Source organism: Periplaneta americana, chromosome 12 (genome assembly GCF_040183065.1).
Source record: "Periplaneta americana isolate PAMFEO1 chromosome 12, P.americana_PAMFEO1_priV1, whole genome shotgun sequence".
Taxonomy (NCBI): domain Eukaryota; kingdom Metazoa; phylum Arthropoda; class Insecta; order Blattodea; family Blattidae; genus Periplaneta; species Periplaneta americana.
Genome location: NC_091128.1, coordinates 58,139,412 through 58,166,656, shown reverse-complemented (window position 1 = coordinate 58,166,656; position 27,245 = coordinate 58,139,412). Strand labels below are relative to the sequence as shown.

Below are 27,245 nucleotides of genomic sequence, written 5' to 3'. Positions count from 1 at the left end.
CATCTTTGCTTGCTCACCATTGATTGGCTCGTGAACAACATCGAACATTCCTATCCAATATCGTTACTGGTGATGAAAACTGATGTCTTTATGCCAATATAAGGAAAAGAAAGGAATGGTTGAGCCCGAACAAAAAAAGCAACTCCCTGTACAAAGGCCAGCGCGCATCCACAAAAGATAATGTTATGCATCTGGTGGAACTGCGAGAGTGTGTTGTACTACGAATTCTTTCCCCGAGATGTAACCATCACGCTGCTGACATTTATTGCACGAATTCTTTCCCCGAGATGTAACCATCACACTGCTGACATTTATTGCACACGCAATCCAAGGAAAAAAACGATAAACAAGACTGCATGAAGTGATACTACTCCACGATAATGCCGGTCCGCACTCTGCTAACCTGACACAAAACACTATCCAGGAGTTGGGTTGAGAAGTCATTCCACACCCACCTTATTCACCTGATCTTGCATCCTCAGATTTTCACCTTTTCTGCTCTCTATCGAACAACCTTCAAGGAACTTCCTTTCCGGATGAAAATGTGCTCCGAACATGGCTTGACGACTTCTTTAACTCAAAACCACGCGATTTCTACAGGCGTGGAATCGAAAAACTACTCCAGCGTTGGCAGACTGTTGTAAATAGTGAAGGAGAATATATTTGTTGATGATTAACTTTTCTCTTATGTGTATCTGATGTGTGTAATAAACTTATGAAAAATCGCGATAAAATTATGCACGAACCTAATGGATACTACACACCTGGTACCTCCTCTGGTTAAAACTATGAGAGATTCCAGGAATCGCGCATAACAATAAAATTAATTTCTGAGATGTAATTCTGTTATTCTGGATATCTTCATCTGAACACCCAGCAGTGTCATGATCTACAGGGAAATACATTCATTTTATTATTCCCATGCTTTTCATTATCTTGTTCCTAAATGAAACTGGGAATACAAATATTTTATTCATTGTTTCATATGAGTTCATAACATAAAGAAATCAGTAACTTTGATATGTTGGAGAAACCGTTGGAAAAAAAAAATAATAACCAATCAAGGTAGTCAGCCCAAACAGGAATGGAACCCATGTCAGAGCTCAGCTCTAAATCAGCAGGCAAATATGCAACTTCTTGAGCTATGCTGGTGATTCATATGGAAGCAAAGTTCAGATGACCTTCACTGCTATTCATTACAATTAACTGCTTAATTATTGGATACTTCTCCTTAAGAAATCACAAACTTTCGATAGATAATTCTTGGGAGAGTTATACACTTGGTTCATTAATTGGAAGTACCTGCAGACTCCATTGCTGTCTTCTGTCAGCAGCACGACATTTATACTAGTGTTGTCCTCACTGTTTGGTTTGGATGCAAAAGAAATTAAAACTTCTCCTCTGGACTCAAAACTACAGGTGAAAATCCTGCAAGGATAAAATACAAAACAAAAATAATAATATTGATGTACAAGTTTCTGAGCAAGACATTACTGAAATCGAGTACAACAAACAGGAGTAAAAGCTGGAGAATTTCAAAGGTATATAATGTTCTCGAAAAACTGAAACACTTTTCGTAATATAATTAGAAACATTAATGCGAAATTTGATTACTCACCACCTATATAAAACTGTATTACAAATCATTTTCATGAAGAATAAAGCAATCACGTTCAAAATTTATCACGAAAAACAACTCTCTGGTTAGAAGAGGTCCAGTAACCATAAAATCAGACTTTTAAAAAGTGAGCAATAGATGAAAAGGCAAGAATGGAGCAACCGGAGAGAAAGAGAATCACTGCAAAATTGGATAGACAAAAAACAACCTCTTATTAGAGAATATGTTTTCTAATTACGAATTGATTATAATTCACATTTTATCCATAAATAAACAAATGCGAGGTCATAACATTATGCACACTCCAAGGGTATGTACACTCATGAAAAGGAAAAATGGCAGCTTAGAATTGTCTTCATAGCAGCAAAGCAGTACAGCTGTACCAAAATTTTGCATCATACTATCTTGACGATTCCACTTACTGTTTTCTCTTCCATGCCTTTAGAACGAACCTAACCCTATTGTGCCATTATCTGTTTCTAATTTAGATAATGACATAACTCACGAAACTTCCAAATACATGAATTTAACAACAAATAATTTTTCAAGTGTCTGTACCCTTGGTAATACAAAGGTTCTAAGGTGTGGAGACAATGCTGGCCAAATTACTTACTTATTTACTTGTGGCTTTTAAGGAACCCAGAGGTTCATTGCTGCCCTCACATAAGCCCACCATCAGTCCCTATCATAAGCAAGATTAATCCAGTCTCTACCATCATATCCCACCTCCCTCAAATCTGTTTTAATATTGTCCTCCCATCTACGTCTCGGTCTCCTCAAAGGTCTTTTTCCCTTCAGCCTCTCAATTAACACTCTATATGCATTTCTGGATTAGCTCAAATGTGCTACATGCCCTGCCCATTTCAAACGTCTGGATTTAATGTTCCTAATTATGTCAGGTGAAGAATACAATGTGTGCAATTGTGCCCTGTTTAACTTTCTCCATTCTCCTGTAACTTCATCCCTCTTAGCCCCAAATATTTTTAAGCACCTTATTCTCAAACACCCTTAACCTATGTTCCTCTCTCAAAGTGAGAGTCCAAGTTTCATAACCATACAGAACAACCAGTAATATAATACTGTTTTATAAATTCTAACTTTCAGCTTTTTTGAAACCAGAGTGGATGACAAAAGCTTCTCAACCGAATAATAACAGGCATTTCCCATATTTATTCATTTAATTTCCTCCCGAGTGTCATTTATATTTGTTACTGTTGCTCCAAGTTATATTTGAATTTTTGTAAGAATTTCAATTTTGCCTGTTTCTTCTTTCTACTACCATGGAACAATCTTCATCAAACCACGGTTTCTTTTTCTTAGTTTCATAATAACCTATGCTCTGATCAGCTGCAATTTTCATATTATCTCGGATATTTTCCCACATGCTATTAACATCGAACTCTTCCTCAACTTCGACGGACCTTGCTAAAGTGGCGAACCTATTTAAAATTTCGACCTGATTATGTTGCTTAATTTCCTCGTCCTTTAATTTAGGAATACTGAATCTTTTAATATTAGCTTGTTGCTCTACTCACTTGACTACTGATAGTCTTTCTCTTAATTCTCCAATTACCAAATAATGGTCAGAATTACAATCTGCCCTCCTGAAGGTTCGAATATCTACTATACCAGTATGTCTTCGTTTATCTATCAAGATGTGGTCTATCTGGTTGTGTGTCAACCCATCTGGAGAAGTCCAAGAATATTCATGTATATCCTTATGGGGGACAATTACATTGTTTGATGTGGCAAAGTTGACGAACCTAACTCCATTATCATTACTAGTTACGTGCAGACTCTCTTTTCCAATAGTCAGATGTCCTGTCCCATCCTACTTTAGCATTGAAATCCCCCACTAAAATTTTCATGTGATATAGATAACTGATATTACAGTCAGAAAGAGAACTTCCAAGTCTTACGATGACAGCCATTAAGACCAAGGAGATGAGGGTGAACTCCGATAACACAACTAGGTAACTAGGCTGTCAATGGAAATAATACTGAAGAAGTGGAGTTTTTCTTGTACGTAGAAGCCTGGTTACAAAAGCTGGAGGCACAGAGGAAGATGTTTGAGGCCACATTCATAAGGCAAATGGCACTTCTGTCCAACTTTATCCTGTCTGGAAGAGCAGATACATTTGTAGGAGGACCACCACTTCCACCGCGGCCATCGCCACCACCCTCACCACCATTAGCACCACCAATAATATAATATAATATAATATAATATAATATAATATAATATAATATAATAATAATAATAATAATAATAATAATAATAATAATAATACCTTATGAAACAATTTCGTTTTGAAGTAAAATTTGGGGAATGTTATTTAATCACTCATTACCTAAATTATGCAGTTGAAGCAATGAAGAATGTTAATGTTATTAAAATGGTATATTTTAGTGAACTTTTTTTCCTAACCTCTGAGAGTGTCTATCTTTGGAGAGCTGGCACACCTGAAGACAACCCCCTCCAGTGAATGCATCTTGAGGATAATGTTGAATACAACCCACTGAGATAAGTTTTAGTATATCTTGTTTTTCAAAGCTGATGCTGCCTTCTTCCGTCCTTGATTTTACTACTGGATCAACAAAGCTGTCATTAAGACAAGACGGAACAGTAGGCTGGTACTGCTGTTTGCTCAAGTTATACCAGCTCGAATTACAAGTTACCTGAAATGATATATGTCAGCAATCTTACCATAAAGTTAAATAGTCAAAACCACAATTTCATTTTCATTTAAAATCTTTTCATTATGTACTATAATACTTAAAACAAGTGAGCTCTGATATATAAAAATATAAAATGCATTAATAAAAGAAATTACAATTGAACAACTTGTTTTTGCTTAACAAAGTGACCATAGTTCAAGTTAATTAGAAAGATACTTACAAGTGGCAAACTACGTAAAAGTAGATGGTGATCAACAGTATTTGGTGCTTATTTTTAACTATATGAGTTATATAGAATATGTAATATGCCCATAATGTGACATTGGAGCAATGATGTAATAATTTACTGCAGAAGAATCTGAAGTATTTGCAGAAAACCTGGCTCATACCTTTGGTGAACACGTTATAATTTAGATTGCAATGGTCATATATTTAGTACTACAATACAGAGCAAAATATCTAGATCATAGATTTAAATGCCAAAATTTTTCAGAGAAGGCGAAAGTTACTATCTGTGACTAATATCTCTGAGCACGAAAATAATTTTGAACTTACCTATTGTACTCTTATGAGTAGAGAGCGGATGTTGATGTCCTAAAAATCTACATAAAATGATCATTAAGATGCCCTTAAACTAATGGAAAAATGACGTAAAATTAAGAGAAAATGATATTTAAATATTATTCACCGTAGTCGCACCACAACTTCTTAAAACTTAAGTCACCTTGTTTCAATGACTGCCCTGCAAATCTCGAAGAGAGGAGGCAACTTCTTGGAATTTGGCTAAGATAAAGGAAAAGAACATGCAACAAAATGAAGGTTTTAAGGGAAAACTATAGATTTTAATGAGGGTTTACAATGTGTTTCAATCAGGGATGGTCCGTCTCCTCCTCTTTCCGCGCTTCACTTTTGTTACCAGATCTTCCAGATGACAAAACAAATTGTGGGCGCAGCGTGCATTCTTACAATCTTTGTGTTAAAAATACTGTCTACTACAGTAGACATCCCTTCTGAACCATGTTGAGGACACAATGTCCTGTCCAGGATATGGTGACTACTGACCTATTTGGTTAGAAAATGATTTAACAGACCTATCGGCAAAGAAGAAAATGCATTCCAAATGATCTAAAAGTTCTTCAAAGTATTAAAAATGACCAAAAAATGCGCGAAAAAAATATAAAAATGACATATTAGTTTAAAAAATGCAAAAAATGCAACATAAGAAATTATTTTTTTACGTTGATATTAACATAGAAAGGATTTCTATATTAATAGGCATCGTCCTAATGTGAAAAATAAGAAGATGACTTTTCATTAAACATCCACCCCCTACTTATGAGTAAAGGAATCAATGCTCCTCTAATGCCAATGAAAAAATCTCACTCACCACTTCATTAGTAATTCCACTAACTGTACAATAACTAGAATTCTGCGTTTGGTTACTTTGAGTACAAGTTAGGTGTACATGGGTCATACTAGTTTCGCTATATGAGACAGACCTGTTCAAGGCTATGATGAGGCCTTCTCCCTGCTCTCTTTCATGTTTTTATATCTGCTTATTATTCCTGTGTTCGTCCATGGTCTGGAATTTAGGTTAAGTTTAGATTTAAGACCTCTCCTGGCACCACATTATCATAATCATCCTATCGCATCATCGGGGTAAAGTACCTTCCAGGTGCCCCAACCTCAGAAGTGGGTTACAATTAAGCCACGGCAAGGAGAGAAGACCAGAAATGTCGAAATGACAACCTGGTGGCATTGGATAAAAAAAAAAATATCTGCTTATTCGTATAGGCACTGAACAATGTGAATAGTACTCATATCCATGTCACAGCCCAACCAACACAGTATTTGTCGTGGAAGTATTGTAAACACAGAGCCTTGTGTGATGTTGCACTTGGTTGAGGTTTGAATACATCAATAATTCCTTTAATTTTTTTTTTTTTTTTTTTTTTTTTTTTTGCAGCTTCGAAAAAATATATTTAATCAGTAAACTTGCTTTTTAACAAAGTAAAAGAACTTTCAAATCTTCCTCGACTTTTGAAGAGAACTATACATCTTCAATGCTGGAAACAAGAATTTAGTTTCCCAATATTTATACGGCAGCAGAATTATTCGTAATTTATTTATTACATGGAGGAGTCCCCCTGGATTAAGTTAATGTCTCGCTTATGTTGTGTATTCTGCAGCCAGGTAGTGCCACTCGAAACTTCTGTCCAGCAGCCAGATCTTGGGGTCCTCTCGTTTTAGATCGGATTCGCACTCGCTCTTGTCCATGTACACCAGACACACCTTTCCGATGCCTTGGCAAGCGTCCAGTTCGAAGATCTTGCACTTGACGCCGAAGTTGGGGCGCTGCCTGGGGTCGTCCTGCTCGCTGATGATCTCGATGTCCAGCAGCGTGGGGCATTCCGCATCGCCCATGCTCTTGACGCCGGCCAGCCGTCGTAGCTCAGACATAGAGTTGATCTTCATGTAACCGATGGAGAGCACCTCGCCTTGTGGATATTCTCGACCATGGCTTCATTAAAGATCGGACATCCTCTCTCCTTTCTTCGTGGAAGTTTTGTTCTTGTGAACTTTCTACCCGTGCTCAAGCAGGTACGCTACACATTAAATGAGAAAGATCTCTTCTAACGAAACAGCGTTAGGAAATGATCCCAGGATGGAGGCAGCATTCCCTCGCTGAACCGCTATTCCAATGCGTTGACGAAGGAAATTGATACATCTAGGATCGCCGGTACGGGACAGTAGGCGTGTACCAATTTGGGTGAGTAGATCTTTAGCGTCTCTACACCACGGACCAAAGGTCTCAACTGCAAAAGCGACGAAGATGTAATTGGATGTTAAATGTTCATATTTGCGTCGTTTAGCATGATAAGCGGATTCAGCAGCAGATCCGGCATAATTGACAGAAGATTTTAAATGGGAAAGGGCTAATGTATCTACACATGTAAAATCCCAGATGAGTGATTTACCTTTGGACCAAGGAATTAATGTCAAGCCGTCAGGTCGTTTACCATCCGACCGGCTAATACCAGATGGTTCAAGAAGAGTTGGAATGTCACAGGAGGTTAAAGATCTACTAATGATGTTATTAATAGCAGAATGTCTAGGAATGCGACCTTTACTTCTGGCACAGCTTAAGGCATGATGTCCAAAGGAATCCACAGTCTCTCCGCATATACATTGGTGTACATGGCAAATTTTGCAGCCCAGACGCAATGCAGTAGCGATTTGGAAAGATTTACCGTCCATCAAGGTACCAACATAGGAGGAAGGCAGAGCATGGAGCCAAGATCCAGATTCCTTCTCTTGGAGAGCTTTAATACGAGCGATGTCCTTGTCAGATGTGAAAGAGGATATAAGAGAATCAAGTATTTGACCTGCAATAATCTCATCCCAGGCTAAATTCCTTTAATGTTGTTGAAATTTTAAATTTTGGTTGCCATAGCTACATATTCAGCAAAATGATAAATTATAAATTAGATAACTGAATGTATTAACATGTTTGATGGATATAATATGATCTATACAAATTTTGTTCGGAATTGAAGTTATCTCTAAAAAGACTATCTATCACTTTCGTTTTTACAATAGATATTTGCATAAAAGCTAAAAAGGTTCTTTATAACAATGTCTTTCTTTAATATTGATCACATTATTTATAGTTCGCAGATTTACAGTCGAAGTAAAATAACTATTTTATATAGCTATTACATCTTGTGAAATTGTTTACCATTCCCTCATACATTCTTTCCCACTCTCTTGGCACGTTTTGGTTCTACCAGTTTGCCATTTTTATTTTCATCATTATTGTATATGCTTTGGTTGTGATATACATGCATATATTGCGTGTTCAGTTCAAAGTATTTAGTATTTAGTAATATTTAGTATTTATTTATTTAACCTGGTAGAGATAAATCCATCAGGCCTTCTCTGCCCCTCTACCAGAGGATTACAACTATAATATGAAGAATAAAATTACAATTAATATTAAATTTACAATTACAATTACAATAAAAATTAAAGTACGACAAGATTACCTGATTAATGAAAGCCAGGCAATTTATCATAGAAGTTAAGAACAAAGAATATTTTTGTATTTACTGAATCACAAATTAAACCTAGAATGACAAAATTCTATAGTGATGAAATTACCATATATTGAGATATTTCGTGATAGATTAAGATAACTATTTACAAGAAACCATGTCTGAACGAGCCTCAATTACTGACCAAGTACCTAGTAAGTTTGCGTTTGAATTCAATTTTATTTCGACAGTCCCTGATGCTAGCAGGTAACGAATTCCAGAGTCTTGGCAGGGCTATTGTGAAAGAGGATGAGTATGAGAAGGTGCGGTGGGATGGTATTGTTTCATGGCGAGAGCGTGTGTTCAGATTGTGGTGGGAAGAAAGGTAAGTGAAGCGAGACGATAGGTACGAAGGAATAGAAGAGTTCAAGAATTCGAAGAGAAGAAGAAGTGAATGTCAATTTCTTTTCTTACCTAGTTTAAGCCAACCTATTGTTTCCAGGGATGGAATAATATGATCATATTTACGAACACTGCTTACAAAACGTACACACAAATTATGAGCACGTCGAAGTGTGTCATGGCTCACTGTATGCCGTCATGTAGCTAGTCGTTGAGCCTAGAGAATTGAATCTTCCTACACTTCCACAGAGGCATATTACTTATGTGCCAGAGAAGTTACCTAGCAAGTACGGCGTTCATTCTGAAGAGTACTTACCGATACGTACGGTAACACCTGTAGTGGCAGGAATGTGAACTGTTTCGAAACATGTACTGAGGTGAGTTTTTTCTTACTGTCGGGATATGTGGAGAGGGTTAAGACCATTATTCACATATTTGTTGACATTAACTTGGACGGTCAACATGGACACGGAGCATTTGATTTGTATTGTGGAATGTTGCCGTACGCAACCGATGATAACAAATACACTGCGTACGACTTTCCCGCACAAAAGACAGTTCGAAAGAGGTTATGGTAGCACACAGACCGTACACACTGCCATCTGTTGCTACGACGTTCAAGTTATATCATACACATTCTCAAGTTCAGATTAAACGCCTTGATTAATAGACAACTTCTCTGACATAAAAGCTGAAACTCGTTTCAAATCACTGACTCACAACACTGACGTCATGACACACTTTGAAATGAACACCCAGTACTATTATTTTTTTTTTTGTTTCCATAACAAAGCAATACTGACTCTCTTTAAAATTACTGACTTCAAACGTCTTTATTGTTCTCTTTTTATTTATTTATTTTTTAATTATTATTCTTTTTTTGACTTAACCTCATAGGCGGAGAGAGAACCGTTTGCTTGGGGGGGGGGGAGAAAGCAAAACCATAGAATCCCTATATAACAGGGTTATGGGGACGTCATTTACCTCTTTCCCCTGTTACAGCTTGACAGTGGTATAGTATATCGGTAATTTCTGGGGGCATGTTTCTTACAGTGTTACATCCATATCCACAATATTTCAGACCGAGTTGTATAGGGCTTGAACTGTAGATCTACTACAAATGATAATAGGGCATAACTTAAAACAATCTCCTTCTTTTTCTCTCTTGTACAGAAACACATGGATACATCAATAAAACTACGTAACAGTGCTAACAGAATCTTTTTTATATGAAGCTTACCTTCCTGAATCCTGAAGTTATCATATGAAATGTAAACTCTTATTTTATTTAATCTCGTCTTTAAGTTTACACATTATACCGGGATCACTTTCTTTTTTCTGCATTGTTGTGCAGTATGTTATTCATACATCTTCAAGTGTCGGCCTGAACATCTGTAGACTTCCAATACTTGAGTACAGGTTGTTACAAAAGAAACAATACAGCACTTCCATTCCTCAAATGATGTACAGGAATTCTTAAACATTCAGAAATTTAAAATAAATATTATAGTCCAGACACATGATCTGAAGAAATTAATTCATCAATTTAAGTACAGAAACATTATCATAAACAAAAGCAAAAAATGTATTTTGGATTCAATATTTTCTAACGTTAATAGAAAAAAAGATTTCAGATAAGTAGTAGTGCCCCCCCCCCCCCCATAACTCCGCCTATGCTTAACCTCCCTGTGCATATAAATGGACTCATCTAGTTTGCAAGGCTGACTGCTTATGACATAATTTCGTTTTATACATACATTTCGTTTGGAAACTGCCATCTATCAACCGATGCAATAATAAAAGTGATAGTTCATTCATTCATAGCTTTCTGCCCAAGGGCAGGTTTTTCACTGCAAACCCAGCATTCTCTAATCTTCCCTATTTTTTGCCTTCCTTCTAGTCTCCACATACGATCCATGTATCTTAATCTCGTCTGTCATCTGATATCTTCTTCTGCCCCGAACTTTTCTCTCATTCACCATTCCTTTCAATGCATCCTTCAGTAAGCAGTTTCTTCTCAGCCAGTGACCCAGCCAATTCCTTTTTCTCTTCCTGATTAGTTTCAGCATTCTTTTTTCTTCACCCAGTCTTTCTAGCACAGCTTCATTTCTTATTCTTTCCACTTATGTCCTCCATTCTTCTTCATATTCACATTTCAAATGCTTCTAGTTGTTTCTCTTCACTTCGTTATAATGCTTCTGCCCCATATGATGCCACATTTCAGACAAAGCACTTCTCTAGTCCCTTCCTTAGTTCTTTTTCCAGAGGTCCGCAGAAAATGCTCCCTTTTCTATTATCTATTAAACACTTCCTTGCCATTGCTATCCTCCTTTTGACTTCCTGACAGCAGCTCATGTTACTGCTTATAATACATCCCAATTATTTCAAACTGTCCACTTGCTCTACTGCCTCATTTCGAATTCGCACATTTACCTTATTTATCTTTCTTCCTGTCTTGGTCTTGGTCTTGTTTGCATTTATCTTCATCTCTTACTGCTCACAGCTGTCATTTAGCTCCAGTAGTACGGTATATCCCTCAGTATCATCTCCTCTTCTGCTAACAGTACCATATTAATGGTCTGCTCATATAATCAATTTTAGGACCTTCTCAGAAAATGATTTAGAAAAAAAAAAGAGTTGCAATTTGACTCTCTCTTAGGTCGAATATGGATGTTTCACATCAAGAACACATTAAAATAATGGATCTCTCGAAATATCTCTGAGAACGATGAAAGAGTGATGGTACGGAGAAAAATTCTCTCTGGCGCCGGGATTTGAACCCGGGTTTTCAGCTCTACGTGCTGACGCTTCATCCACTAAGCCACACCGGATTCCACCCCGGCGTCGGAAGAATCGTCTCTGCTTTAAGTTCCAACTCTTGGGTTCCCTCTAGTGGCCGCCCTCTGCATTACGTCATAGATGTCTATGAACCTAGGACCGAAGTCCACACATGTGCTGAGGTGCACTCGTAATGAGTGACTATTTGGCCGGAATCTGACGGAATAAGCGCCGTCTTAAATCACGAAGTGATTTACGCTATCATATATATTATTATAATGTACCGAAGTACATATGATATTTCCATGCAGATATTCTGCGTCATCAACTGAGACGATTCTTCCGATGCCGGGGTAGAATCCGGTGTGGTTTAGTGGATGAAGCGTCAGCATGTAGAGCTGAAAACCCGGGTTCAAATCCCGGCACCGGAGAGAATTTTTCTCTGTTCCATCACTCTTTCATCGTATGATGACGCAGAATATCTGCATGGAAATATCATATGTACTTCGGTACATTATAATAATATATATCTCGGAGAAGCTGTACAAGATTGGCAAGATCACTAACGATATGGCTAGAGAATGTAACAGACAATGGAGTGCAAATACTTCAAGATTTATAATATGGGTGTTAATAGTAAAAGTGTTCAAAATTTGTGAAATGCATGAAAACAATTACGTATTGGTCTGCAGAAGAGAAAATTCGTTAAGAATGAAATGAAATGAAATTCTAGAGTGAAAGTAGGTTAGAATAAGTAAAATCATTACTATAGGATTCAACAATACAATAACATGAATATCATACTGCATTAATTCTGATGGAATGTCAATGGATAAGTGAATGCCGAAATATTCTATAATCGAAAACCTGTACATTATGCTAACAACCTAACACAACAGTGAATGAAGATCCCTACTTTCATTCAGCAAATTGGATGCAGTGCACAGGGTCTAAAAAAACTGCAAATTGTATTAGGATGCAAAGCAGCAAATGGACTAGAACACACATTCACACAGAGAAAATATACTCACCAATCCATTATGGTACATTTTCTCCCCATATCCTTGGCAGAATGTAGTCCTAAATGGCAGTTGAGTTGGTCCCCGTATGTATAAATAAGGCCAGAGTTTTTGCCAGAATACATACTCCAGATGTACAAAATATGAACCACCAAAGTATTCGTGTACCCAGCTTGGCGCAAACAAAGCAAGTGACAAATTGTGTTTACGTGCCACTTCAACTGCCTGCAACAGCATCAATGTATTTTATTTGTATATCGTACCCTTAAAATAATACTGTCATAGCTACCGAAAGTTAGTTTTGAGTAAATGCAAGATAAACATTTCAAATTCGTATGAAAACTCAGGATTACCAAGTATCAGTCTGAGCCCTGCAGACTTTGCACTTGAACTTAGAGATACGACAGTTCTACTGTTTGATAGACGATTAAATAAAGATTATAAAACTGCCAGTAACTAAAATTCAATTTTTGGGAGTTACAACAGTATTATTCTAAGGGTACGATATACTTTCTCCATTCTTCTTTCAGGCTAGATTTTGAAGAGAGGATATAAGACAATGTGAGATGTGCGGTGTGTGTGTGAGCACAAATATACACACATCTGAAAGTACTTCATTATAACTGCTAAAAGTATGAAGCAATTTTGATCAAATTTGCTACGAATATAATACAGGCCTACCAATAATAAAGATGGATGGTATCGAAAAATAACTATTGTATTGTACGAAAATCCTAATTAAAAAAAATACATCAAACAATGTAAAACATTAATATTTTGAGGAGAAAAATTCGCCCCGGTGCCGGGGATCGAACCCAAGTCCTTGGTCCTACGTACCAAGCGCTCTGGCCACTGAGCTACGCCGAATTCAATCCACAGCACCTAACCGAATCCTCCTCCTTCAATGTTTCCCTTTATGGCCTGATTCCAAGTTAGGCATATATGTTGATGTGTATGTCCAATGTCAACTGCCATTATATTAGGAGCGCACTCAGGTGAGTGACTTGTTTGGCCGGGATTCCGCAGTTAAGTGCACAGTAATCTGTACAGACAAATTTATTAATTTGTCCTACAGAATAATATCTGTAATATTGACAATTAATATTTTGAGGAGAAAAATTCGCCCCAGCGCCGGGAATTGAACCTGGGTCCTTGGTTCTACGTATCAAGCGCTTTGACCACTGAGCTACACCAAATTCAATCCACAGCACCGGACCGAATCCTCCTCCTTCAATGTTTCCCTTTATGGCCTGACTCCAAGTTAGGCATATATGTTGACGTATATGTCCAATGTCAACTGCCATTTCTCCTCAAAATATTAATTGTCAATATTACAGATATTATTCTGTAGGACAAATTAATAAATCTAAATATTCTCATAGCTGCAGTGCATATGTCTGTACAGATTACTGTGCACTAAACTGCGGAATCCCGGCCAAACAAGTCACTCAGCTGAGTGTGCTCGTAATATAATGGCAGTTGACATTGGAATATGTCAACATATATGCCTAACTTGGAGTCGACCATAAAGGGAAACATTGAAGGAGGAGGATTTGGTCTGGTGCTGTGGATTGAATTCGGCGTAGCTCAGTGGTCAGAGCGCTTGGTACATAGAACGAAGGACCTGGGTTCGATCCCCAGCACCGGGGCGAATTTTTCCCCTCAAAATATTAATTGTCAATATTACAGATATTATTCTGTAGGACAAATTAATAAATCTATAATATAATGTAAAACATGCTTATTCGAACATGAAGCAAAGTAATATACACTACTTTTTTAACACAAAATGGGATTATTCAAGACCCAGAAAGTGAATTATTTTATAAATTAAATAAGTAATGTCGATTAATTTTATTTGGTTACAGTAAGATTAAACAAGTCCACACCTGTGGAGTGACAGAGCGTCTGGCCGCGAAACCAGGTGGCCTGGGTTCGATTCTCGCTCTGGACAAATTACCTGGTTGAGGTTTTCCCTCAACCCAATATGAGCAAATGCTGGGTAACTATCGGTGCTGGACCCCGGACTCATTTCACCGGCATTATCACCTTCATCTCATTCAGATGCTAAATAACCTAAGATGTTGATAAAGCGTCGTAAAATAACCTACTAAAATAAAATAAATTAAACAACACATTTACATGCTACATAACAAAGTTAGTGTGTGCACATGCAATGTAAGTGTATTTGACAAGGGTATTCGTGATATGTAGGACAAAATGTGTGTTGATATGAAACTAAAAACAATCAAAAATATTAAATTATCTTTAAATTCTTATTTATAAACAAACATGGTTGAAATTTTATTAAAAAATTATAGTTATAATTTGCTTCATATAACGAAAGAGATGATTTTCCAAATATAATATTCTTCAGAAATTTCCACTTTAAAATAACAAGTTAGTCTTCAGTGAATTCTTACCACAAGAGATGTTATGGCAATATTGTTACTACATATGGGATACAAATAACACAACTGAATACCAAGTGCAACTAAGAACAAAAATGATGTAAGAACATGAGAATCTATATTTACCAAATTTAAAGTCACTTACGTATTAACCCTTTTGTTTTCTCAATATCAGAAAGCAGCTACTCTCAGATTACTACCCAACACACACAGTTTTTAAAAACTGACAGAGTTAAATACACAATACACACATCATTCTTATGATTTTTAACCCTTCAGTACTTATGTGGGGGACACCTGTCAACCAGCGTTTTCTTTTCTGTTGTATTTCCTAGAAAGGGTTCACAATTGTGAGGCTTTAGGTACCTTCGAAACAAGATCATATAATAGCATTCTTTAGTTCCAGTCTTGAGGTTGCTCATATAACTTGTGTAGCTAAGGTTTCATCCTTCTGATTGATAATTGAATGGTGAATTTGCAAAACGACTAAGTCCACATTTGGGGGGTTTTGAGTTGAGAGCATGATTATATTACTGTGTGCAAGGGGCATCGTTTAGTAGCAGAACGACTTTAATCCACGACTTCTGTATAGATTTTCTTAGCAGCAGAATATTTGGCTAAGGGGTAAAACGACTTTAGTCCTGGACTTAAGTTGTTTTGCCTGTCAAGTACTGAAGAAACTTACATAATATGTCATTTTAATCATACAATCAGCTGACAAAATGTTTTTTTGTCTGTTGTCATTGATAATTATTTAGTTGAGAAAATTTATTATGTTTGAAGAACAGAGCATGAAAATGAAAAGCAATATGCTCAGTAATCGTGCTAAACTTGTAGCTGGAGTAAAAAGTATTGCAAAATGGATCCAAGTTAAGCATCGAGAGAGAAGATTTTCTTGCTGTCACATTTGACTACATGAAAAATGTATGCTTGCCTAAACACCACTTCAGGATATGTATTACTATCGCCAGCTTACCGTCCCAGCTTTCTCTGTGCACAACATTAAAACTAGTGAAATGTCCTTTTGTTCTACCATGAGGGACAGGCCAAGAAAACTCTTAATGAGGTACGTAATTTTCTCCTGCACACTACTTCAATAACTGTGTCCCATCCAGTATACTAAGAACTTACTGTGGTTGTTTTGCGACAGTTGCCCAGGACAAAATAAGAACACACTAATAAAATTCTTAATGGTAATAAGTGCTCAGAAACATTTCTTCAACATCATACTTTTCTCCATCAGAGGTCTGTGCTCTTGTGATTAACAAACTGTTCAAAATAATGTTTTTCAACAATTGCAATAAGGTTATTTTATGATTTTGGTATAAATACATTTAGTTAAACATGTTTATGTGTCAGTAACATAATAATTATGATGCAGAATTGAAGTTAATTTGCAGAACAACTTAAGTCCTGAAGATAATTAAATTTTTTACAACCTGAAGAAGAGTACAAAAGTATGAATTTTTATACTAAAACTATTTCTCTTACATATCTCTTACATATAAAAAAATTATATTGCAACAATATATGGTTCAGAGAGGCCAAAAACAGTTTTCTTTAATTTTCTCAAAACTACTTCTAGGGACTTAAGTCGTTTTGCAAATTCACCATTCAATTGTCTACCACGCACCTTTTTACATTACTGTTTCTGCGAAGTTTCGGTAAATATTCATGATCACTTGTGAGAGTTATATACTATATCTTTAGGGATAATTTGTTCTATTAAACTTCGAAGGACTGTAGATGTACATTTATGAAATTCTTTCAGAGATTAGAAGACATTCGCAAGTACGAGGTTCATCCAGGAAGTAAGTTGCAATGGCTGATAAAGAAAACAAAAACATCCATAAGGAGAAATATTTATTGCACTATTTACAGAGATTCACTGGCTACTTCTAAGCACAGTCACCACTGTTATTGAGGCATTTATCGCACCGGTGCACCAACGTTTGTATGCCCATGTCATAGGAGTCTGCTGCCAACATCTGGAGCCATGAAATCATTGCCGTCTGTACCTCAGCGTCATTGTGGAAATATTTTCCTGCCAGAAAACGCTTCATGAGATGGAACAGATGAAAGTCGCTTGATGCGAGGTTGATCCCAGAAGTCAGTGCACATGACGTTTTTGACAGAGACTGCTTGAATTTGGTCCTCACAGGTGAACCACTATGCCGCCAATGCATGGATTACTGTTCTGTGTGGCATGCGATACCTATGTTTCATCCCCAGTGACAACATTGTCGATAAACTCGTCACCTTTCTCTGCATACAGCTGGAGGAATGTCAATGCTGCGGCCAGATGTTTTGTTTTGTGTTCATCTGTCAGCTGCTTTGGCACCCATCTTGCACACACTTTCCGAAGACCAAGTTACCCACTGGGAGACGATTTCGTGCAGCAGTGAATGAGACATCTGGGGAATTGACCAAAGATTCCGAAATTGTGAAGCACCGGTTCCGCAAAACTGCTTGCCGCACACTGTCCATCAGTTCTGGCGTCAATAGGGACAGTCGGCCACTATGGTCTTCGTCGTGCACATTGGTTCGGCCTTCAGTGAATTGCCTGCACCATCGTCTGACCATACTGTCGCTCATAATGTCGGGTCCATACAAATTGCACAATTGGCAGTGGATCTCTGTTGATTGCTTCTGAGTGTGCAGAAATCAGATAACTGCACGAATCTCGAAGTTGGCAGGAGACAATAACAGTGCAGCCATTTTCTCCTAGCACTGTGCAATAACTACTGCCATCACAAGACTGAAACTGCACACGCATGCACATTCCTGTCCAACTAGTCATGCCATCTCTGGACGCGATTGGAACTTATTTCCTGGATGAACCTCGTATTACTGCGAATTCGAGAATCCACTACACCAGCCCCAGAACAAAAGAATGGATATAGGGGGTCGTTGTTACCAATGAATATGGTAAGTCTCCAGACAAAAGACTAGAAATGGTTTGTGAAATGTTCAAAACAGACATGTACCGACAATTTGAGGGATATCTGTGTAAATTGCTTGTAAATAACTAGGTATTGAGACATATCTGCAGAAAGCAATCAGGAATAAAGAGTTTTGAAGGATAATCCAAGGAAATAGGACACAAGCTAATCAGGTATTATTGTATACAAAGATTCTCATAACAAAGCAGAGATTATAAACATGTTTCCAGTGTTAATTTTTAGGTAAATATAGAAAGTATTTGAAATTAATACATAAATAATTATCTATTAATTATAAATGAACTAAATTGTTTTAAAACTATTTTTATATTGCTACTTACTTGCTACTGCTACTTAGAGACCTGTTACTAAATCTACATATTACTCTGTGAAAAGATTTATTAAATCTACATACTTAGACTTCAACAAACAAAATTTGATAACAAAATCTCAAGGGAAAAAATGGAACTCTCTGCATCATAATCCGCAGTTAATTCCCGATTTACCACGAAAATCGTCTGTAGCTGCATTTAGATTGGCAACAGGCCATGACTGTTTGGCCAAACACCTGCACAGAATTGGAATATATCAGTCCCCTAACTGCCCATTATGCAACTCAAACCAAGAAATGGATTCGGAACACCTCAAAATCTGTGCTTCAGTGGGTGACCATGATAAATATCTTTGAAAAATATTGGAGTGCAAGAGGTCAAATGACTTTATTGTCAAACACCTGGCATTAGAAAACAACATATTTATTTATAAATAAACTGTATATACTCTGTAGTAACACATTTTATGTAATCATTCATATTAAAAAGAATGTTCAAATTCATTCTCTAAAAACATTCTCTAAAGTAGGAATATAACTTGGATGACAGATGTCCCCCACATGATTGAATACGTTACGAAAAAGTACGTGAAGGGTTAAGAGAGTATCAATTCTTAGGAAACATGGTTGGTTGGTTGGTTGCTGGGGGCTATCTGGGACATTGATATTAATCATTTTCTCCCTAGCTTCCCAAAATAAGGCTACTAAATTATCATTCTTCTGTTTATCACAGTTAAGTTGCCTGCAGTCTAATAGCTGTTCTTTACTTAAAGCTGCATTTTGATCCCTGCACAATGGGAACCACTTGTCCTTAATTAGTTTCATTGTGATAAGATGATTCTTAGGAAACACAGAAGAGAGAATTATTACCTGATAAGTATTGAAGTGGCCACCTCCATAACAGTTGCGTCCGAAAACATCTACGCCTACATAAACATCTAAGTGGCGGCTACCTGCAATCTCTGCCGAGTTCTTTAAGTCTTCTTCACTCCAAGTATAGTTCAAGAAGATCCCATCGCAATTATCGAAAAATATTCTACGAATGAAATAAAGAATCAGGTTTAAGTGTTTATAATTCATATCTGAATTATAATCTCTCATAAGTCGCACTACATTCCAACTACTGATATAGTACTTTCAACAGGTAGTAACAGTACTACAACAATAAATGAACTCCATACAGTTAGCCAGGTCAGTAATGTTTTTAGACCAAACTAACAATCAATTACTAAAGAGTTTATGTATTTCAACATATACAAGTGACTACAGATTAGTAAATCTGCTCCACATATCACTTATAATGTAGCTTGGTTAGTTAATGTATTACATTTATTTTAAACATGTATACATATCAAACTTTTGTAGACTATAGGAAAGCTTTCGACTTGATTGAACACTCGAGTGTAATGCAAACACTACATATGCCGGGAGTCGGCAACAAATACATTACGACACTAAATAAACTGTATAATCAAAGCTGTGCCGAAGTAAAAACCGAGATAGAAGGACGACCATTCAGGCTCAAAAGAGGAGTGCGACAAGGAGACCCAATTTCCCCAAAATTATTCACAAGTGTATTGGAAAACATTTTTCGCAAACTGAACTGGAACAGAAATTGTGGAATAACATCAATGGCAGCAGACTAAATAATCTAAGGTTTGCTGATGACGTCGTAATGTTCGCCAAATCACCCAGAGAACTGCAGTCAATGCTCCAAGAATTATGCGACGCCAGCAGATCAGCAGGCCTCCTGATGAATATGACCAAGACACAAGTAATGTCAAACGGGCTGGAGTCACCCATAATAATTGATGGTGCAGAACTACAATACGTATCTGAATACATATACCTAGGACAGCTAGTCTCCTTTCACCAGAAGACAGAGAAGGAAATAAAATGAAGGATTTCTCTTGCGTGGAAGGCATTCTGGTCTTTCAAGTTCATCGTACTGGAGAGAACACTCAGCATGGTCTCTCACTGCCAAACTTCGTAACAGTCTCCAAGTATGCCAAAGAAAGATGCTGAGAAGGATACTAGGCTTATCACTGAGGGACAGAGTTCCAAACGAAGTGCTACAAAAGACGTCAGCAATTAAAGATCTACCACCAACACCAAATGGAAGTGGGGAGGCCATGTTGCACGACTTAGAGACGGAAGATGGACGCAGAAAGTCACACTATGGGATCCTCGCATTGGCAAGAGATCACATGGAAGACCAAGAAGAAGATGGACCGACCTCTTCAGTGAACGTGTAGGAAGCCATTGGTCAAGCAGAGCAAGAAATAGAAAAGACTGGAAAAACCTAAAAAGACAAGTGAACAGCAACTAAAACCAATGCGACAGAAACAAGCGAATACGAAACAGTGCAGAATGTGAACCAAGTGATCAATTCCAAGCATGTAAACATCTCTTACGCAGAGTAGTTCACCGCGTGAGACAAATAGAGCTCTCCCTCTATAGGAGGAGGCCTTTGCCCTTAACGGGACATTTTTAGGCTAGTCATTTCATTTCATACATATCAAAAAGTATTTCATAATCTGAAGTTTAATGCTAAGTTAAGATCTATTAGTTATTTTTATTAAAATTATTTACATAAACAGAATATTAATTAAAAAATGCACACATGCACACGCAACCACATCCCCACACATACACGTACACACACAAACGAGTACAGCACCAAATTAATATTTTATTGTATATTAATGATTGAGAAATTAAGATACATAGTAACATATACGTCCTCTGATTGAGGTTCTGGCTGATATGTACATCTATTATCAGGCAGTACACCTCATTTGACGATATGTGCCAGAGGAACAACAATTGTTTGTATATACCTGAAGTCTGATTAGTGTAATATGTAGCTAATTGGTGATGTATTCAATGGAGGGGGGAAAGGAACTGCCACCCTACCCCATTAATTGTAATTATAATTGTAATTGTATTCTTAATATTGTAGTTGTAATCCCTTGGCAGAGAGAAAGAGAAGGCCTGATGGCCTTATCTCTACCAGCTTAAATAAAAATAAAAATAAAAATAAATTAACTCCTGGCCTAGTTGCCTCATAAGTGGTGCCTTCTTGGTATCACTTGTGAGGTTCAGACCTGTCTTCGGACAGTTGACTAAACAACAGTAACATATTTTAAGTTAAAGCAAAAATCTAGTAAAAATGTTGTTATAGGTATAGTAATATATACAGGATGTTTCACAGCACTTGTATCACCTCTTTTTCTCGAAAAACGCACGACATTGGATGTTCACGAAAAGAAATTAATACAAAAATCTATATAAAGAATCAATTGATCGTACTTTCATTTTCTGGGATAAACTAGAAGTAGAGGTAACTGGGGCCAACTTTGAATTTTCAAATGAGAACCTAGATCTTTACACAGGATTTTTAAAAAGAAAAGACTTTCACTGAAACTTTTTTTCTTTCATTCTTTATATACAATCAAAGAAAACAGAAAAATACATTATCAATATGATATCTCAGTTATTGTGATATTAGAAATACTTATTCTCACACAGAACTTTCCATTAGTGATCAAAATGTCCGCACACTGTGCTAAACAATGGTATGATCTCAAGGGAACACTGAATGGTGCAAGGTATGCAGACATCCTCAACATGTCCCTGTCACTGTAAGGATAAGAATGTGGATTCAACAAGATGGCTGTTCAGCTCACTTTTTATTCATGGCTCGACAAATGGCTGACCTGTTATCTCCTGGAAGGTGGATTGGATGAGGAGGACCAAGTTTGGCCACCTTGATCTCATGACTTCTTTTTGTGGGTGCAAAGTAAAGAAATCGTCTAGCAGTTGTATCGTCAAAGAACAAGAGGAATATGAAAGAAAAAATTAGAGCCACATGTGAGTCTCTGAGCAATGCTGAAGTACACAGAGCAACCCAGGTCGTATGAAAGACCTCACAGTGTTATTTAGCACAGGACGGTGGGTATTTTTAACACTTATGAAGAGTGTTGTGAGAATGAGTGTTTTCTGCATCACAAATGGTTCTAAAAGTAAATCTATAACATTCTGTAAAACTCGAGAATAAACTAGTCTAAATTAAGACGAATTCAATGGTGTTGTAATTCTGCAAGAACAATATTGTAAATACTTAGGAGCATATATAAACTGCAACATTTTTTGGGAATAGCAGGTTGAAAATGTTATGGGAAAAGCGTGGAGGGAACCTCACTTTATTATGGGAATCTTGAAAAAAGCTAGCCTCAAATCGAGGGAAATAGCATAATTAGTGAGACCATTAATGGAATACGGAATTATATGTTGGGATCCCTATAGAATATATCAGATAAATTCCTTAGAAAGAATCCAGTATAGGGCAACTTAATTTGTTAAAGGTAAAAGAGGACAAGGGAATGATATGATAAAAGAACTTAAATGGGAAAAATTGGGAAACAGACGTAGAAAAACTAGAATAACATCATGACCTTAACATGAAATTGGCAGACAGACTACATCGTGTTCATAATGCATGTGTTCGATTTATTTGCAACGTCCATAGATTTGACCGTATCACACCTTCACTAAATATGCGAATAACTATTCACTCTCTCACTTTACTCTTCAATATTCTTCAAAACTCTAACCCTAGCTACTTAGCTTCTCGTTTTCAACATTCTCATATCACGAAATAGATACTCATTCACAACACCATATCACTCTCTCCATTCTTAAACACAGAACATCCTTCTACTCTTCATCTTTCACTATCTCTGCAGCTCATCTCTGGAACTCTCTACCACAACATGTCAGAGACTGTCGGACATTGTCTAGTTTCAAAAATAAATTAAAATTGCACTTTTTCAATTGAGATTTTTTTCAGTTATAAGCTCTTTTCTCTGCGATAGTTTTGTAAAAATATAGGCTATATATTTCTTTTCCTTCCTTTCCCCTTTTTGTTCTGTTTATCAGCTGATGAATTTATTATCATAGCCTTTTATTGTGAATTTTATTTAATTTTCTTTTTTTTTTCTTTTTTATTATTATTTTATTACATTCTATTTTGTTATATTCTTCCTTACGTTTTCCATATTAACCATTTGTACTAAATGAGTTGCTTTTGCTATATTCCAATGTATTTTACTTTCTTTTTTCTATTATGGTATTATTTTCATGTTGTTTAGTGTCGATTTTATTATGCTATTATTATTATTATTATTATTATTATTTTTTTTTTTTGTAATATGATATGATATGATATGATATATATTGATATGAAATATATTTCTTCACAGCACTTCTTTACATGTAATGGTGTACCTCACATTTCTGTATCCGGTGCCACCATTAACATATTATTACAATAACACATTATTTGCAGTGCACGTCTACACCAAAATTCCCAATTACACTATGTACCTTTTTTATTACTTGGTCAATCTCCCCTTCAGTATTTCTCCTACATTTCATTTGCTATTCTCAGTTTGTTCATTAATCATAATATATCTAATATTATATACTTGTTTCTCACCCCCCTTTTCCTCTAACTACTTTTCACTAAAATCTCAATTTCAATTTTTCTCTATAAATTATTATATTGAATTATTTGACCTATTTGTTTTTTGACCTTTTATTCATTTACTGTTCCAACGTTCAAATGTTAGTACTAATTTTATGCTGTCACTTGTTCACTTCTCTCAACCCTTTCTCACTATTTTCACTCATTCTTATTTGCGCTCACTTTCACTTTCTCACTATTCTGCTTACACCTAATCCATTGTCACTATTCTCACTTCCTATAAATACTTATATTTATCTCTACACATCAGCTTATACGCTTTCTCTCTCCCCTATACTTCTCGATCATTTACAATTTCACTTTACTTGCACTTTTGATCACATCCTCACATTGTTTTTTAAACATATCAAATATCTCTGCTATATCCTCAGCTGTCGCAGGTTCTGACCTTTCTTTACTGTTCGTCTGTCTTATTTCTATCTCTATCTTTCTTTCTATTTATTTCTTCTTCTATTCCTCTTTTATTTTCCCCCCCACTCTTTCACTTTCACATACTAAATTTCCACTTACACTTGCACCCTTATTCTTTACACTACTTTCTTCCCTATCACTTCCTGAATCTTGGTTTCTCTTTTTATCATCCCTCGCCTTTTTTCTAGCGCCCATGTTGCTTGTTCCGTTATTGTCAGCATTCCTTCTGGAGTGCGCTAACCTTACCGCCATCGTATGGAGACTAGGAATCCGCTTACGCTGCATGAACATGTTACTGTTGTCTTCTCCTTGCTGTGCCATCATCTTTACACTTCCTCGTACGTCAGTATGTGGGTTCCTGAACTCATTACTATTCGCTCCTGTTACCAAGTGTTGATCTGCGACAATCACTTGTTCTGTCCTTGAAGTTGAGATTATTTTCTTCTGCTCCTTCCCTCCACTTATGTAGCTAACGTCGACTCTCTGTTGCCTTCTCGTTGCTTCCCTCTGCAAAGTTGAAATATGTCCACTGTCCTCTTTCGTTCTTCTCGTTAGTCCAAATTCTGGATGATCTTCATTCCTCAGGCAAAACTCCAGATCATACCATTTTCCGTTCACTTTCAGTTTATCCTCGTACATTTTAGCAAAGTGACCCTTCGCCCTCGCTGCTTTCATATAAGGTAGTAGCTGTTTTCTTCTATTTCTTACTTCAAATGGCATATCTGTTTCCACTCTCACTCCTGAACCACAGAGCTGTCCTAGGTTATTCAGAATAGCTTCCCTTACTTTTGTATTCATAAAGCTCAAGAAGATAGATCTTTTGGTCCCGTTCCCTAACCTGTACATATGGTCGACATGTTCTTCTCTCAACTCGATATTAAAGATCACTTCACATAATTCTCTCACTTTCTCAAAGGTATCCATCTCTTTTTCCCGGCCCCTTTCTTCGACCCCGAAAATTATTAAGTTATTTTTCCTCATCTTGAGATCGTAGTCACTCATCTTCTTCTTTAATTTGTTATTCTCTGCCATCAACTCTTCTATCTTTTCACTGATGTTTTCTACCTTTAGTCTTAAGTTTTCTAAAGCCTGGTTCTTCATTTCTACTTCTACTTGATTTGAGCCTTCCTTATTATTCCTTTCCTCTCTACTTAATTCACTTACTTTATCTTTTCCTGATGTCTCTTTCTGTAACCATTGTTCCATCTTCTCTTACTGTATTCTTCGCTTCTTCCTCAGGCCAATAGCCTTTATACTGTGTTAGCGAGTTGTGCACATGCGACTGCTCTCTCCGGCGTTCTGCTGTAAACTGTTTTGTAATATGTTAGTATTCTGTTCTATAACTTTTTGTTAAATTTTAACTGCTTGTATACTTTGTGACCTGGTAGAGTGTAAGAGAAGGCCCTATGGCCTTAACTCTGCCAGTATAAATAAAGAATTATTATTATTATTATTATTATTATTATTATTATTATTATTGTATAGAGCAGTGATATTCAAACTTTTTTGCTATCTTACCCACAAAATACATTTTTTTACTTAGTACCCCTGATCTGCATTGTAGTTGGTGGTGTGGTGGTGGTGGTGTGGTGGTGGTGGTGTGGTGGTGGTGGTGGTGTGGTGGCAGCGGTGATGGCGATGGTGGTGGAGTAGCAGTAGTAGTAGTAGTAGTAGTAAAGCAATCCTGGATACAATATTATAAATTCTTCTGAAATGTTATTGGAAATATTCAAGCATATTACTATTCAGAATTAATTTCGTAACTTAATATATTTACCTGTTTCGATCATTGAGTTCATTCTGCCATTTAAGCTTCCCTTCATTTGTAACACTGTCATACCATAATACTTCTGCATGCGGGATTTTTGAATGTAGCTTACTATGAAGCAGACTGACAAATAATTCTAATTTGCCAATATGTTCCATTGGAATAACATTTTCAACATTTATTAAGTAGCCATCAAAACCAAAATTGTAACAGATGGTAACCAAACTGTCCACGAAGTCTTCAACAGTGCTGTCACTCTTCAATATTTCTTCCCATATTTTCTTTCCATCATCCCACTCAGTTATCAATGTGCCTAAAAATATAAAATTCAAGTGTGAACCAATCTATGTAACTATTCGACATCTTTAGCTGATATTTTTTAATTGATTTAATGGATGAATTTCAATATGAGAACCAGAACTGAGGAGATGGTATGCTACACAAAACCTCAGATTCCAAATCCTTCACAAAACCTCAACATATACTTGATCCTATTTTTTTTAAGGTGAACCATGTAGTCCATTGTTGTCCATAATTACATAATACAGCTAAAAATTCCATTTTAATTTTCAAAATTCTGCAAACATATGAGTTCATTTAATGCACTGTTGTTTGTATGATTGCTCAGCATTTTGGGTGCCTAACTGATGCATAGAATCCCATTGCCTGGCTTTCTTGTATGTACTGAAACTTCAGAAAATTCAATAGGAAATCTGAAAAAAGAATATTAGCATTACGAACACGATAAAATCTCGTTTTAACATTCCAGTTTTTAAGTCGCGTTTTTATGGAATGATTTCAAAAGTCTTGGCAAAACTACCATAAAAACAATGTAATGATTCCTGCGAATTAATTTGCGAATACATAACCTGTTCAACGAAAGTTCGAACCTACTCCAAATGTTTGTGATCGATTCCTGTACAAGGCATGGTCACACCAGTGCACAGTGGTTCGAAACGTGAATCTAGCAGGACACAATTTAATTTGGTCACCCTGAGATGGAATATGCGAGAAGTGATGTAGGCCTATCACATTCTTCCACTCCCTTCATATTGTTCACAGTTTTTATTCCTATTATTACTTTCAGAAGAAACAAAATAATTTGTAAGGATGCTTTGCTTTTAATTTTTTTTGCTTCATTCATGAATTTGGTACAAATTTCACTTTAACTATACAGGGATTGTATACCATCCCATTTGCGCTTACATTTTTACTCAGCTGCTTCACATCACCTCATTGAAAAAAACATACCTTGCCCACAACTGGGATATATAGAATTACAGTAAAACCCCGATAAGACGCTG

General features: G+C 36.6%; 1 protein-coding gene across 4 annotated transcripts in view; it reads right to left on the bottom strand.

The window, feature by feature from the left end:
• Positions 1 to 27,245, bottom strand: part of ENGase (cytosolic endo-beta-N-acetylglucosaminidase) — a 79,586-nt gene that overhangs the window by 26,873 nt on the left and 25,468 nt on the right. For 3 of the 4 annotated variants that reach the window (XM_069841389.1, XM_069841390.1, XM_069841391.1), the window contains exons 3-7: positions 25,951 to 26,254; positions 19,085 to 19,250; positions 12,543 to 12,755; positions 4,047 to 4,297; positions 1,303 to 1,428 (exon numbers count right to left, since the gene is read on the bottom strand). In XM_069841389.1, the coding sequence (XP_069697490.1) occupies positions 1,303 to 1,428; positions 4,047 to 4,297; positions 12,543 to 12,755; positions 19,085 to 19,250; positions 25,951 to 26,254 (1,060 nt within the window). The remainder of the gene's footprint in view (positions 1 to 1,302; positions 1,429 to 4,046; positions 4,298 to 12,542; positions 12,756 to 19,084; positions 19,251 to 25,950; positions 26,255 to 27,245) is intronic. The other variant, XM_069841392.1, reaches the window with a different exon arrangement.